The 16,312-nt window shown below is 40.1% G+C and overlaps 1 protein-coding gene across 2 annotated transcripts in view; it reads right to left on the bottom strand.

The window, feature by feature from the left end:
• Positions 1-9,583: 9,583 nt before the first annotated feature.
• roraa (RAR-related orphan receptor A, paralog a) overlaps positions 9,584-16,312 on the bottom strand; it is a 307,537-nt gene continuing 300,808 nt past the window's right edge. For both annotated transcript variants that reach the window (XM_029757645.1, XM_029757646.1), the window contains one exon: positions 9,584-15,960. In XM_029757645.1, coding sequence (XP_029613505.1) covers positions 15,796-15,960 — 165 coding nt within the window. In that variant the 3' untranslated portion in view covers positions 9,584-15,795. The remainder of the gene's footprint in view (positions 15,961-16,312) is intronic.

Raw genomic sequence — 16,312 nt, 5'->3', positions numbered from 1 at the left:
GCATAATACCAGGGTCAACATGTGTGAAAACGGCCCATTTCTATGTTTTGTAAAAAAAATATATATATATACAGTAGGGGAAAAAAGTATTTGATCCCCTGCTGATTTTGTACGTTTGCCCACTTACAAAGAAATGATCGGTCTATCATTTTAAAAATGGTAGGTTTATATGAACAGTGAGACAGAATAACAACAACTAAAAAATCCAGAAAAACACATGTCAAAAATGTTATAAATTGATTTGCATTTTAATGAGGGAAATAAGTATTTGACCCCTCTGCAAAACACCCCCAAAGCATAATGTTTCCACCTCCATGTTTGACGGTGGAGATGGTGTTCTTGGGGTCATAGGCAGCATTCCTCCTCCTCCAAACACGGCGAGTTGAGTTGATGCCAAAGAGCTCCATTTTGGTCTCATCTGACCACAACACTTTCACCAGTTGTCCTCTGAGTCATTCAGATGTTCATTGGCAAACTTCAGACGGGCATGTATATGTATTCTTGAGCAGGGGGACCTTGCGGGCGCTGCAGGATTTCAGTCCTTCACGGCGTAGTGTGTTACCAATTGTTTTCTTGGTGACTATGGTCCCAGCTGCCTTGAGATCATTGACAAGATCCTCCCGTGTAGTTCTGTGCTGATTCCTCACCGTTCTCATGATCATTGCAACCCCACGAGGTAAGATCTTGCATGGAGCCCCAGGCTGAGGGATATTGACAGTTCTTTTGTGTTTCTTCCATTTGCAAATAATCGCACCCAATGTTGTCACCTTCTCACCTAGCTGCTTGGCGATGGTCTTGTAGCCCATTCCAGCCTTGTGTAGGTTTACAATCTTGTCCCTGACATCCTTGGAGAGCTCTTTGGTCTTGGCGATGGTGGAGAGTTTGGAATCTGATTGATTGATTGCTTCTGTGGACAGGTGTCTTTTTTACAGGTAACAAGCTGCGGTTAGAATCACACCCTCTAAGAGTGTGCTCCTAATCTCAGCTCATTACCTGTATAAAAGACACCTGGGAGCCAGAAATCTTTCTGATTGAGAGGGGGTCAAATATTTATTTCCCTCATTAAAATGCAAAACAATTTATAACATTTTTGACATGCGTTTTTCTCGATATTTTTGTTGTTATTCTGTCTCTCACTGTTCAAATAAACCTACCATTGAAATTATAGACTGATCCTTTCTTTATCAGTGGGCAAACCTACAAAATCAGCGGGGGATCAAATACTTTTTTCCCCCACTGTATATTGTTAGGTTCTAATTTCAGAGTAAATAACTCACGGACACTAGAGAAGCTTAACCAAGTTGTCACGTCCTGACCAGTAAGGGGTCATTTTGTTATTATAGTATGGTCAGGGCGTGGCAGAGGGTGTTTGTTTTGGGTGTTTTGGGTTTATATCTATGTTATTCTTTTTCTATGTTTAGTATCTAGTTTTTCTATTTCTATGTTTGGTTTTGGTAATGACCTCCAATTAGAGGCAGCTGGTCGTGGTTGTCTCTAATTGGAGGCCATATTTAGTTGTGTTTGTTTCACTTGTGTTTTGTGGGTGGTTACGTTCTGTTTAGTTAATGTTCCTGACAAAACTGTTGTTTTTTCTTTGTTTATTGTGGTCTCAGTAATAAATATTTAATGATGAGCACTCAACACGCTGCGCCTTGGTCTACTCCTTCAGACGGCCGTTACACAAGTTTAATTTTTCCCAAAGGGTTGACACAGCTGTATTCAGACAAAAGAACATGTTCTCACCATCACAATTATATATACCCCACTTTGGACACTCCTCCTTCTCTCCAATCCTTACATCTTATGGTTCGACAGGAAGAGGGTAACAGGTTACTAAACCCTTATTACTCCCTTCAGGGGATCTGACCTGACCTCCTGAACTCAACCCCTCCTTAGCCTAATCCACAGATGTCTATCCACTCCCCTATAGCAATCCTGTGATCTCCTCTCGTCCACCCAGCCACTCTGTCTTTCTACAGATCTCACTATATACTGTGTCTGATCTATCATGTCTTTAATATCTCAATGTTCAAAGTTTAGCCCGAATCCAACAATGTTAAAAAGTTCTACCCGATGACATCATCAAAAGTGAAAACATTTTAAAAACAGTACTATAAGATCACGGCTACGTGGGAAGGAGGAAAATACCTTCATTTGGGCTAGAAACTCGTTGCAGGTTTTGAAAATCACAGTTTTTTCCATTTTCATCCTACTGTGTAATGTCACAGCGAAGCATTTTTTCAAATCAAATCAAATCTATTTCTAAAGCTATTTGTACATCAGCAGATGTTACAAAGTGCTTATACAGAAATCCAGCCTAAAACCCCAAACAGCAAACAATGCAGACGTAGGAGCACAGTGGATAGGAAAAACTCCCTGGAAAGGCAGGAACCTAGGAAGAAGCCTACAGAGGAACAAGGCTCTGAGGGGTGGCCAGTCCTCTTCTGTTTGTGCCGGGTGGAGATTATAAGAGTACATGGCCATTTAGGCTAAATTGTTCTTCAAGATGTTCAAAAGTTCATAGATGACTATCAGGGTCAAATAATAATCCCAGTGGTTATTGAGAGTGCAACAGGTCAGCACAGGGTCAGTTGGCTTTTCATAGCTAAGAATTCAGAGGTCGAGACAGTAAGTACGGTAGAGGGAGAGAGAGAGAGCTATGGAGAGTCGAAAACAATTTCTCATTGCAATCCACAATATTTAATCCCTGGCCTAGGTTAGGTAAAACGTGATCTCATATGTCTTCCTTCACATAGAAACTGTAATTTCTATGAACCACTTAATGATCGAACAGAGACTATACACCCCTAGGTAAAAGTTACATTCTTGCTAATCTCAAAATGATTAGTTGTTGCTCTTTTGAAAAAGATGTAAACTCTTGTATAGCAGCATTTCCTGCTAATGCACTAGGTTCCAGTATCACCTTACACTCATTCTTTCAATGCCCAATAGTCCCACATCTAAAACAGGGAGATATCTCCTTAAGCTTTGATGTTTTTTCGCTATGTTTCTTTGTCTTATCTTGGGCATTCAAACTATAGGTAGTGATTTTCTCTATGGCCCTATTAACCCCTCGCACGTCTGCGAGGTGTGCGGAGTTATATTCCACTCTCAAAACATCGTCTTGAATTACATCTACTACCCCGCAATTACCGTTTTGATCACAGGGTTCAAACCTGCCATCAAAGCAGAAGTGCAAAATCTATCAATACACTCTCGTTCCCAGTCTTTCTGTGGTAGCGTACAGGTACTCATTCCGGGTTTATCGTGATACATTTTTGTTGATAGAATGTTGACATCAAAGCGCTGGTATACTGAGCTTTTGATTCTGGTTTTATGTCTTTATGCCAAGTCATAATTGCCTCCCTGAATTTGCAAAATTTTTCCCATATTCCAGCTGAATAGGTAGAATGCTTGTGCGCTTCTTTCAGCGCTTCCATGGCTTTTATAAAAATCTGCTAGCTCTATATTAGAGGGAGAATCGGAGCCGTTTGTCACCATATCAATAGTTATTATTCTCTAAACTCTCCCGACGGTGTTTAGGGTATCTTAGATTACTTCACTCCCGAATATAATACACAGCTTCTATTAACTATTTTGTAGAATAGCACTACACACTTCCCCGGATAATAAATAATTGGTCACGGAACTTAATACCTTGTATTTAGAACCGATACCATAGCGTCTGCAAATGTATTACTGGAGAATACGGATTACTTATTTCCACCGATATCCCTATTATTGATAACACACATCACCAGAATGATTCACACTTGTCTTCCTATAACCCCGGACATGGCCAACCAGGCAGGATATAACCCCACCAACTTTGCCAAAGCACAGCCCCCACACCAATAGAGGGATATCAACAGACCACCAACTTACTACCCTTAGACAAGGCTGAGTATAGCCCACGAAGATCTCCTCCACCGCACAAGCCCAAGGGGGTGCAAAGCAGGACAAGAAGATCACGTCAGTGACTCAACCCACTGAAGGGATGCACCCCTCCTAGGGACGGCATGGAAGAGCACCAGTAAGCCAGTGACTCAGTCCCAGTAATAGGGTCAGAGGCAGAGAATCCCAGTGGAGAGAGAAGGGAGCCGGCCAGGCAGAGACAGCAAGGGCGGTACGTTGTGGTTTGTCGCTCCAGGTTTTTACAACCTTTCTTCTGATCTTTTTAACCACAGATCACAGAAACGCGCTGTTTTCCATATGTAGACAGTAGGCACTGGTTTGGTGCTTGGGGAAGATGAATATTAGGTTGAAAAGTGGTGGAATAGTACTTAAAGAGCAACAGACTGGCTTTAATATGATTTTATCATTGAGTGTTCTTCAGTAAAACCCTGTCTGTAGCCTACATCAGTTGAAGACACAGACAAACAATAATAATAATTGGTCAACATGGGACAACAGGAACATCTCATCTCTGCACAAATTCCTGGTCATTACGAGTTATGAGTGCACTTTCTATGAACGTTTGTTCAACATTTGAGGAGCTGTCTGATCTGTACTGAAATTTCAGTGATGTCATTGGCATTGGTAAGAAAATAGTTACACTATTGCCCCCTGTTGATTTTATATTGGAATTACATACACTAATGCACTTTCGAAGCACTCTGAATAACTAACTGTTCACTGAAGAGTGTTGTCTGAAATAGTACATACCAAGCTGTATGTTAATATTTGATTTTTTAATTGATTTTTAATCCCAGCCCCCGTCCCCGCAGGAGGCCTTTTGCCTTTTGGTAGGCCGTCATTGTAAATAAGAATTTGTTCTTAACTGACTTGCCTAGTTATTAAATAAAGGTTAAATAAAAATACAAAAATAAATAGGAGAACTCCAATGTTATTGGTTAATGGATGGAATAACCACCCACCTGTTTTATAATTCAATGTTGAATGACCTGCAAGTTCTCTTAGGCGAGTTTTTGAGATATCAATAGACAGCAAACCGAAATACAGAAAAATTGTTGAGCAATTAATATTGAGGGGAATGGGAATCTGATATGTGGTTTATAATTTAAAATCTCTAGATAAGTCAGTGAGCACTAGAGATGTGGCTAACTGCATCACATCATAAATATTCCTTACCCAAGCACTAAATTATTAAACTAGGGGTAGGATTAGGATTAGGGTTGTGTTTGAGGCTAGGGTTAGGGTTGAAACCGGATGTGGACATTAAGCTATGGTAAAGGTGTGGCGTCAGTATGCATGTGTGCGGGCGTATGTATAGTGTGTGTGTGTGTGTGTGTGTGTGTGTGTGTGTGTGTGTGTGTGTGTGTGTGTGTGTGTGTGTGTGTGTGTGTGTGAGTGTGTGTGTGTGTGTGTGTGTGTGTGTGTGTGTGTGTGTGTGTGTGTGTGTGTGTGTGTCTGTGTGTGTGTGTGTGTGTGTGTGTGTGTGTGTGTGTGTGTGTGTGTGTGTTCGGGTGTCAGAAGTATGTATGAATGTGTGGGTAGAGTCCAGTGTGTGTGTGTGTGCATAGAGTCAATGCAGGTAGTCCGAGTGGCCATTTGATTAGCTATTTAGCAGTCTTATGGTTTGAGGGCAGAGGCTGCCTGTGTGTGCCGTTTCTGTGACTTCTGTTGCACTGACAGCTTCCACTCTTGTTTGCGGCAGAATTGAGTGGGGAAAGTTATTAATGCTATCAAAACCATAGAAACTCTTGGTGGCAAAACTCTGCAAAGGCAGCCTGAAAAGTAGCTGCATAAATATAGGGACAAAATCACAAAATTGGCAACACTGATTTTATTCCTGTCTCCTGCTGGTCGTTATCCTTCCTCTTACTGGGACAGTTATATCTACATTTAACCCGGTACCTCTTTCGCCCAAATGAATTTTCGCCTTTGTTTAATGATTGAGTTCCCACCGCTTGTTGGACATTTATTTTGAAGGCACGTCTCAATAACAACTGCACGAGGACAGACAGTGACTGACAGGCTGACACACACGTCACAGTTACAAGTAGAGTAGCTAGCTAGAAATTGTGCAAAAATGTGTTTTTCAAAGCAAAGAAAAGTAGACAATGAATGTAGGGTGTTCAAGCAAGAGTGGACATCGAAATATGTCTTTATTGAGGTATCAAGGAAAGCTGTGTGCTTAGTGTGCAAAAAGAGCATCGCTGTCTTGACAGACAACAACTTGTCCCGACACTTCCAGACGAATGCCGAGAAATACAGGAATATGTCTTCTGAGCAGAGGACAAGTGCATCAAAAGAGTTTCTTTCTCAGTTCTCAGACTTTTCGCAAAACTGCATTCAGCAAACAACGGAATTACGAGAGCTAGCTATGTACTGTCCCACAAAATTGCTAAACATAGCAAGTTATTCGCTGAGGGCGAATTCTTTAAAGAATGTTTAATTAACTCTGCAGCAATACTTTTGCCCCGACAAGAAAGAGCTGTTTGAAAATGTTTGCCTCAAGACGAACAGTGACATGGTGTGTTGAGGACATCGCAGAGAATATGGAACAACAGTTGAAAGACAAGGTAACCTATTTCACCTATTTCTCCTTGGCCCTGGATGAGAGCAGTGATGCACGTGACACAGCGCAGTTGAAATTCTTACGAGGCATAACCCCAGACTTTTAAATTACAGAGGAGCTTGCTTCAATGCAGTCAATGAAGAGCACAAGGAAAGATTTATTGGAGGAGGTTAAGTGTGAGACAAAGCTGGGACTGAGTTTTAAAAATGTATACAGTGTGACCACTGCTGGGTGCCCAAACTTGACAGGAATTTTTTGGGGCCTTTTGAAAAGGATACAGATAAAGTAGCTGAGCTGAACCCAGATCAGAAAAATATTTTCCTGCATTGCATCATTCATTATTCATCAGAAGGTGCTCTGTACTGAAAATGAGCCATGTTGTTGATACAGTCACTAAAGTGGTAAACTTCATAAGAGCAAAATCTTTAAACCACAGGCAGTTTGTCTCACTGTTGGAAGAGACAGAGTTGGGTCATGCAGATCTCCCCTACCACACAAACGTGAGATGGCTGAGTTTGGGGAAGTGGCTTAAAAGGGTGTGGGACCTGAAGTCAGAGATTGCTGAGTTTTTGCAAATAATAGGAAAATATGTGGATTTCCCTCAACTGCAAGATAAAGAATGGTTGGCTGATTTTGCCTTCACCGTGGACATCATGGCCCTCATGAATGAACTGAATTCCAAACTACAAGGGAAAGGCCTTTTTGCACATCAGATGAACAGCCTTGTCAAAGCCTTCAAGGGAAAATGACTCCACCTGAACTGCCAAGTAGAAGCCAACAATCTCACCCACCTTCCGACACTACTAGTCTGTACCAGCGGGAGAACAGTGAGTTTTCTCGTCGTTTTGAGGATTTCAAAGTGTTGGAAAATGACATGCTGTTGGTTTCCTCTCCTTTCACCTTCAATGTGGATAACGCTCCCACTGACCTGCAACTTGAGCTTATCGATCTTCAGTCTGATGCAGTGATTGGAGAACTATTCAAAACAATGTCACTGACGAGGTTCTATGCATCTCTCGATGAACAAAACTTTCCAAAGATTAGGAGTCATGCTCAGAAGATGTTTCTACTGTTTGGGTCAACCTATGTATGTGAACAGACATTTTAAGTGATGAAATATAACAAGTCAAGGCACAGATCATCTCTTACTGACTCTCACCTCTCAGCAATCCTGTGCATAGCGACGTCAGAAACTATACCTGACTTCACTGCTCTAGTCAATGCCTATCAGAGACTTCACTCCTCACGCTGATTGAGTAGTTTAAATGTAATGTTGAGCTCTCTCTTTCTTGTTTTTGTGCATACCCGTTAACAAGAGTTCTGTCTGTGATGCTGAATGCACAGTGTACTTTTCCCTCCGTGTAGTTCATTGCATGTTTAATAATGAAAATACCGACCAAAAGGAGAATATGGATGTGGTTTATTTCTGTGCATGTTAAAAAGTAAAATAAGAAGCATATCTGGATGTGATTTACAGTAGATATATCTGTCAACACAGTCATACACATGATGTATAAATCTGTAATATGATTCTGGCCCTCGATGGCAAAAATATATTCGAATGTGGCCCTCCATGGAAAATAATTGCCCAGGCCTGATCTACACTGATTGAAGTTGATTTAACAAGTGACATCAATAAGGGATCATAGCTTTCACCTGGATTCACCTGGTCAGTCTATGTCATGGAAAGGGCAGTTCTTCATGTTTTGTATACTCAAGTGTATATTCCTGGAATTGTTATACTATAAATTACTCTCAAAAGATTTTGGCTTATTTCATAGAGATAAATATCCATATCTAGATGAATATTACCCGTTTTAGCAGGGACATTGCTGTTGAGGGCTTCCACCATTTAAAAGTAGTCAACTGGGTGGGGATTACTATGGGTTAGGACTTGAGAGTGATTATTGTCAAATTGGGTTGCCTATGTGTTGTAAATGGCTTTAAGCTATCAACGCCATGTAGTTGGCACAACAGATGATGGCGCTGCCCATGCTGTCACAGAATGGCACAGATAAAGATTAAATCCATTTCTATGGTTTATTTACGGTATTGGGATGCCCTCTACTGTATGTTTATTTACTCAACTTTTATAATTAAAACATTTCTGCATGTAAATATGAAGTACCAAAGTACACACAGTACTCCAACACACACCAATTCAGCCAAGATCTTCACTTAGATCCTGATGGTAAAGGCGGCTTTCACTACCTGTCTGCATGCCTGCCTATCTGCCTTTCTAATTGACTTATCAATACCCCAGGAGTAGTGTACATGAATTGTAGGGTTAGGGTCAATTATGTATTATGTAGCTCATTGGTTAGGGTCAGTGTACATGAATTCCAGACAGAGATGTCTCCATCTACTGGACGCTGGCTTCATTACAACTCCAATAAGGCTGGTGAACAGTCTGTTCTGTTGGCATGGTTCGCCTCTTATTTCCACTTACATTCAATTAATTCCCACACTTCGAGTATAAGATAGGAAACATAAGTAGGATTTAGGCCTGGTTTCAATCAGATTGAGTGGTAACCCCTGTTAGTCGACAAACGCATAGCTTTTAATTGCTTTTGTTTAGGCGTGTCAGAGGTGTAATTGCGTTAGAGCTGTCAAATCCACAATCGGCACCTAGCGATATCTATTGCGGATATTGCCATTTTATGCACCTATTCGCATTAGTAGAAATCCCATTCAGCTGTTACAAGTAGGAAACAAAAAAAGAGTATGAAATGTATGCACTACTTTCAGTCGCTCAACATAAGAGCGTCTGCTAAATTACTAAAATGTAAAATGATTAGGCTGATATAATTATTATTTACATTCATTATTTTTAATTTGAGTGTAATAATTTTTTAAAGCCTACACTTTCTCGATCTGAACTTCTAGTGCGGCTGGGATATGAGGACGGGTGTGGTTTCACGACAATGAACGCAAGAGCAGCCGGTCACAGATTTGACAGCTCTAACACACTTTCTAAACAAAAGCAATGAAAAGCTTGTTGGCTGACGCAATTTACCGCTGATCTTAACCCAGGCCTGTATCAGGTAGGCCTAGGGATCCTGTGTAGTGTATAAAAAGAGACAGACAATACAGAGGCAGACAGAAATTAACAGCCCATTACAAGCGGTAAATTTTATTATGGGATAACAGCACATAAAGCACATCTAAAATCGATGTGTCCAATGCACTTTTAATAAAGGTAATATTAAAGGTACAGTTTCTAAGTACAATATAACAACATTCATATTAGAATGGAAAGTATTTAAAAGACAACATTACATTTCTTATTTTTCTTTACAGCTGTATTTACAAAATGAATCAAAATACGTATTTCCATATTTAAGAATCAGACAAGAAGGAGCAAGACTACTTTTGTGAATAGACTACCTGCTAAAGAGAGTTCAAAAGAGCTGGATAAAAAGGTACATGATCATCTGTTCCCATTGTAAGATCAGTAGCAAACATGTGACTTAAAAATTTGTGACAACCACACACTGGTTTCCTCTTTTTTCCCCCCACAGTTCATACTTCTTTTGCATGAAGCAATACCCCACCCACACTCCACCCTCATATTAAGTTACCCCAACCCCTTGAGCTCACATTAAACACAGAACATTAAAGAAATTCAGATGTGTTGTATGCATATTTTTCATACACATATGAATAGTTGAAATACAATGCATTAGTCAATTTTCTGTTCTCAATAAAGAAATCAAAATGTTATGATCATAAAACAAAGTGAAAAACATCTATGTGGATTGTCCATTCTTTTGTAAAATCCAGAACCTGGTTCAGCAGGTCATCTTTTATGCAATATTGTCAGCCAGAATGTAAATCATCGATTTGACCATTTTACATTACATCCTTCCCAGTTACGCTACTCAGATAAGAGGGAGAAACTTATTTCTATTAACTGTAATATCTATCATGGTGCCTTAAATAAACAAGGAAATTATCTAGTACTTATAATGACAGAATATGAAAAACGTTGAAACACATGAGTGACAGAGTTCACCTACTTGTGCAAATACATTGTCAGTTGAGTACATGTTTGGAAAACAAAACAAATTGTACCATTTATGCATCATGTAACACTGAGAGGCACTCAGTGTAGTACATTGTGTATCATTGCAAGCATATACTGGCTGATATTTGCTACAGAGTGAAAAGAAAAAGGTTAAAAAAAACTTGTAACCTCTAATGGTGATATTTTTCATGTACATTTGTAATAATAGCACCAACTGTGGTGCCAAAGTTCTAAGCTGGTCTCAAGAAACTAATGTTTCAGGGCAGTCTAACTTTGAAATAAAGAAGCTATAAAATGACAATGTTAAATGGACAATTGCACAGTACTTTTAAGTAAAGTACTACACAGCTAAAAGGTAAATACTCAGCATTTGCCAGTATGACCAGCTACAGCTTCAGCAAGTGGTTTTTACAATCAGAACAAATAAAAACACAATACTGCTGTTTCAGCCTGCAGATGATTTTTTTCAGAAATCAGAAAAGCAACCTTAAATAACCTGTTAATTAGCAGATACTGGATTCACTAATCATTTTAAAGTGAGAAGGAAATAAGAGCCTTATCCCAGGACTAGCACACTGATACAGGTACTGGCTGGGTATTGAAGTAAATTCACCACTATCATAATCATTACCATTGTCATGATTATTTATTGAGTCCTAATATCAAATAATGCACCAATACTCAATGAAATTAATGAACTAATAGGGTTGCCTAGTCTAGGAATCAGGACATTGTCCACAAGCACCACACATCAGGATAACACAAAATAAATGTTGGCACACCCTACCACTATCAAACTAATTCTAAAGGAGAGAAGCATACTAAAAACAGAGATATTGTACAGCATGGTGTATTTGATAAACTGATACATATTTGCACTGAGTAGGCCTTAGTAGCAGTATATTCTTCTTACCTATACAGAATGAAGTTACAAAGTTATCTTTATACATGTGATCAATAATAACATTAAATATTGTGGATTAAAAGCAGAGGATGAGGGAGAGAGAAAGAGAGAGAAATGAATATATACAGGCCAGGCCATATGTGGTTGTTACCCTCCACCTGGGAACAGAACCAGTCAAATATACAGACGAAACAATAACAACCAGAACAAAATAACACAAATTAAAACCAAAAGTGATAAATTAGAGGTGTATTTACATGCAGATGTCCAAAGCCTAAGCACAAAATAACAAATAATACACCACATATATTATTGCTTGACATTCGTTTATGGCTAGAAGTTTTTTTTTTTTTTTTTCAAAAACATTTTTGTTCGTTTTTTTTTACTATATTCTAAAATGTATTGTTATCTTAAAACTGTATCAGATGTGCTTTGGAAGATGAGAGTATTGTTAAAATGCTATGAAATTGACTGACAGATCTGGGTAACACCTTAAAACTTCAAAAGACGACACAGTTGTAAACATGACATTACACCTATCATTACAATCTATATTCTATGGCAAATAAATAGGAGTCCCATGCCTCAGACAGTCAAAGCATCAACATAACACGTATGACAAGCAGGATGGTGAGTTGTTTGCTGTCTCTTTCATAACAATTATTCTGCACTGAACACATACGACTGAGTGGTTAGTCATTTGCTCCAGCGCGCTTTGAAGGACTATAAATTGTATCGAGGCATTATGTCATGCTTATAACACTTGAGCGCTACATGGGATGGCTCATTCTCAGTGTTACCAAAACCTTTCAAATCCAGGGAACACTAAGCCTTAACAGACTCCTCATCCACACAACCCTGTTCCTCTTAGTTTATTAAAAAGCCTTGTCTGGGGTTTGTCTTATGCACACAGTGAGTAAACAAACACACTTACACACACGCACACTATTGCTTGTTTACACGAGTGCCACAGAGAGCAGAGACAGAAGGAGCATAAGGTGTTATTTACATTGATAGACTAGCAGACTCAGTGATCCTTTGCGAAACATGTCTCAAATGACAGCATGCATGATGACTTATCCCCCCACACCATGTGGGTGCAGAGATGTTTGTTGAAAGTGTCACAGACACAAAGGATCCAATTCCTCTGATTTATCCCCATTGTCTAATCAATACTGCTAACAAACTGTACACGGAACAAAGACAAGAAGGACATAACAACACAGTGAACAGAAAGTGGTAAGAAATGACTGCTTTTTGTTCTGGGTTGATGCTGCAATTGCTTGACAAAGAGACCTTTAATTTAGGACCGGTTTGATCGATTTAGAGACAGAGAATGACATCTGTGTTTCAGGAAATGGGATTCCACTCTAGTGGCTTCCCGGCAGAAACCCGTAATAGTTACACAAAGCTACCACATAGTTCTTGGCTGAGAATATGCTGCTTCCCCTGTCTGTCTGTCTGTCTGTCTGTCTGTCTGTCTGTCTGTCTGTCTGTCTTTTTCTGTCTGTCTGTTAACTCCCTGAGCATCCATATCTCTCCCACTGGGCCACAGGCCAGGCCCGCTGTCACCTGGATTGTCAATCACTGGTTGAGACAGACTGGGTTTCACTGGTTAGTAGTCTGAGGCTACTGCTGGCCACCTAGGCCAATACATATCAAAATAACATTGGACCATTACAGAGATTATTACTTAGGTACAGCATTAATACAGCCTAAAGAAGAAATATTTAATATTGCGTAAGTATATTTGGTTTATCTAACAAAGAGGGTAATCAAATCATAAGTTGGTGACATTGACCCTGGTGACACCATTTTAGTCCAAATGTAGTATGTTATTATTGGAATTGTATGCAATATAAATAAACTGCATATCAAATAAAACATATTCTGTATGGCCAATGGGAAAACTGACTGTAAACATGGGAAAATAAAGTTTGTTTTTATTATGAGCTTGACTTCTAGGGCATAGTTAGAATTTCTGGTGCTTAGCCAACAGCTCCTAAAGTACTGTACATCAGCAATGGGAAATACAACTCAGCAATGAATTTCACATGTTCTTCCTAACCACTTATTATCGAACATCCCTGAACAACACATGAACTATACCTAATGAGGACCAACAACACAACAGAAACAATTTCAAACAGAAAGCGTAAAATAACTCTTCCCTGAGGGGTGACAGCACAAGACTTTCTGTCTTGTACAAATTGCACGGCAGAGGAATCATTGTGTGCAAACAGAAAAACAAACCAAACCACTATGGTAAGGGTTGTGTCAAAACTGTAACCATGCTGTGTTGGGTAATCTAAAGGGATATCAGGATTATAATGGGAATTCTATACAAGCCACCACTGAGTTTTTTGGAATGTCAGATCAATCCATTCTATATTATGGACAGGTAGACCGTCAACGCAGGAGCAGGAACTACTGTATGGCACATCCAGGGTTTTTACTACCGCTTCTCTACCACACTGACAAGAAAGACACACTAAAAAAACAGAACCACGACAACGAAGCATTGACGATAGCACTTGTTCTACCATTGTCATGTTTCTTTCCTAGTCATACACTACAAACAACAGCTTCTCTAATTATTGCGGGAATATAGTAAGTGCTGCCTGAATTCTCTTTCTCTCCCCCTCTCTTTCATGAGTTTAATTCACTATACATGTTACAAAAATAGAAGCTTTACTACCAGACAAGGCTTTGAATATTACAATTCCTTCTTCCCCGTTCCTTTTCTGTCCCATAACAAATGTCATAGCTGGGCTGAGGCCTTAGGGAAGAGACAGTCACAATCACTCCTCCACAAACATGCTTATGTGTGAGGCTAACAAGATGGGTCAACAGCTGGTCAGAGAGGGCTGTGTGTGGACTGCTCTCTAACAGGCATTATATATCACCTGGCCTGCGGTGTCGCTACTCTCCACTAGATGGAGACGTTGGACTGAGCACAAACGAGAAAACATGTTGAGTACCAGGTTCATGTGTGCTTTTGTTTGAGATTGTATGCATGTGTGTCGGGGGTGTTATGCTAATAGGTGATGGGGTGAATGTGACCTGCCTGCCTCTCCAGACCATACCATGCTAGCCATCTCACAGGCAAACCCAACCTAACCAAACTTACCCAACCTAAACAAACCAACCCCACCCAGACCAGCAGTGTCTGCAGCTCCAAGGACTAGCCTCTGTGACCATGGTTCAACTTGTATTTCTTGTGCACATGCAACACATCACTAGGTAATATACAAGTCTTAAATTAAAGAAAGGTGCAAATAAAAGTGCCTTATCAATTCAACAATTAAGAATAGTCGGACTACTAATTTCATACATGTTATTTAAAATAGACTCTATAAACATAACTTTTTTTTGTATAGTAAGTACTTATGACCGTATACCCTGTAGTATATTATAAAACAGGCGGGATGGACCCTTATCGTTGTGGTGGTGCCCTATGTTTCTCCCGGGCATCTGTCCACACAAGGTTCAATAGCAGATGGCCTTACATGATTTCACTAAGCAACCATGATGGATGGAGTCTTTGACAACTAAAATCATTGCGTTTTGACTAGAATTACCAGAATTCTACTTTTCTTTTTAGACGATTGTCCATAGAGAGGTGCCGTTTACATTGCCACGCAGACGGAGCCTCTCCCAAAGTCACTGCGAGTTTTCATTCTAAGCACTGCGTTCCAAACATACAACTGAACACAGGAGAACAAGGGCTGAACTTGACCAAGACATGCACATTAGCAGCAATACATTTCCATTAGGAGATTGTAACATAATCTTCACCAAGGATTAATGCTATCCCAGCTATCTTCGTTAGGGTATATGATACAGTATAGGTTTAATAACAAATACATATTAACATGGATCTGTTTTCCAATGCAATAAGACATTGGACATTTGAGCTCCAGAGGGGAGGTGGAGATCCAGATCATTGGTGCTGAGGAGATTTTTAGGTTAGGCATGTGCATAGCCAAATTCAATATCATTTTCTCAATACAGTAAATTCTGTTTTGTAGAAACAAGTCAAAACAACGAGTGCTAATCAGTGAGAGATATCCTGGGAACATGCTGGAATGATGTGCATGAGAGGGTCAAGTTCATCCAGAGAGAAAGCACTGTCTCCAACTTCTCTTCATGTCCCTTGGGCTTAGAGTCCCACCTGGGTTCCAAACAGAGACAACTAATCCCAATGAAATAAACGGAGAGAATCAAACACCCACAACCCTCCCCTCAAGAAAAAAAAAGAAAGAAAAGTGTGCAGCGTGCCGGCCGTCCTGGTTTGCGCAGGGCACCGTTAAAGTGTCTCAGATTCATGCTCCCCATGACATTCCCCACAGTGGCCACGCTGGCACCTGGCAAGGCTGCTGGCTACCCGTCAACGGGCATGGACTGCTCAAAGTCCGATCCAAAGAGCTCCTTATATAAGGGGGGAAAGTGGGCACGCACAATGTCTGGGTATATTGCTTTGAAAGCCGTCAGCTTCTCTGTATGCCTGCTGCACAGCGCTCGCAGTGTTGACACCTTGCATATCAACTGTGTGGGGAAAAGAAAGGAGACAGGCTGTTATTTAGATTCACAGTAAGGCGAGGACATGGAGATCTCATGAAGATCTCTTCATTCACTCTCACAAACTGACCGCTAAATACTGATACAGGCACACACCAGAGGGAAATCTTGTAGACCTTTCTTACATACAGTCTCTGCGTATCTCTGCTCCAAAAATCTGCTCACTTAGTTTAGCTTCTGTATGATGCCAACTCTGAAATGTACTACTTGATTTAATATAATGTTCGTTCAATAGTGGATAACTGCATTACTGTACACGATCTTTGATGCTCCAGTAGAGTTCCGTTCTATATACTGTCCTTCCGTGAGATGACAGAAA

This window comes from Salmo trutta, chromosome 7 (assembly GCF_901001165.1).
Source record: "Salmo trutta chromosome 7, fSalTru1.1, whole genome shotgun sequence".
Taxonomy (NCBI): domain Eukaryota; kingdom Metazoa; phylum Chordata; class Actinopteri; order Salmoniformes; family Salmonidae; genus Salmo; species Salmo trutta.
The sequence above is the reverse complement of the archived record's forward strand: the minus strand, read 5'-3'. Positions and strand labels throughout refer to the sequence as shown.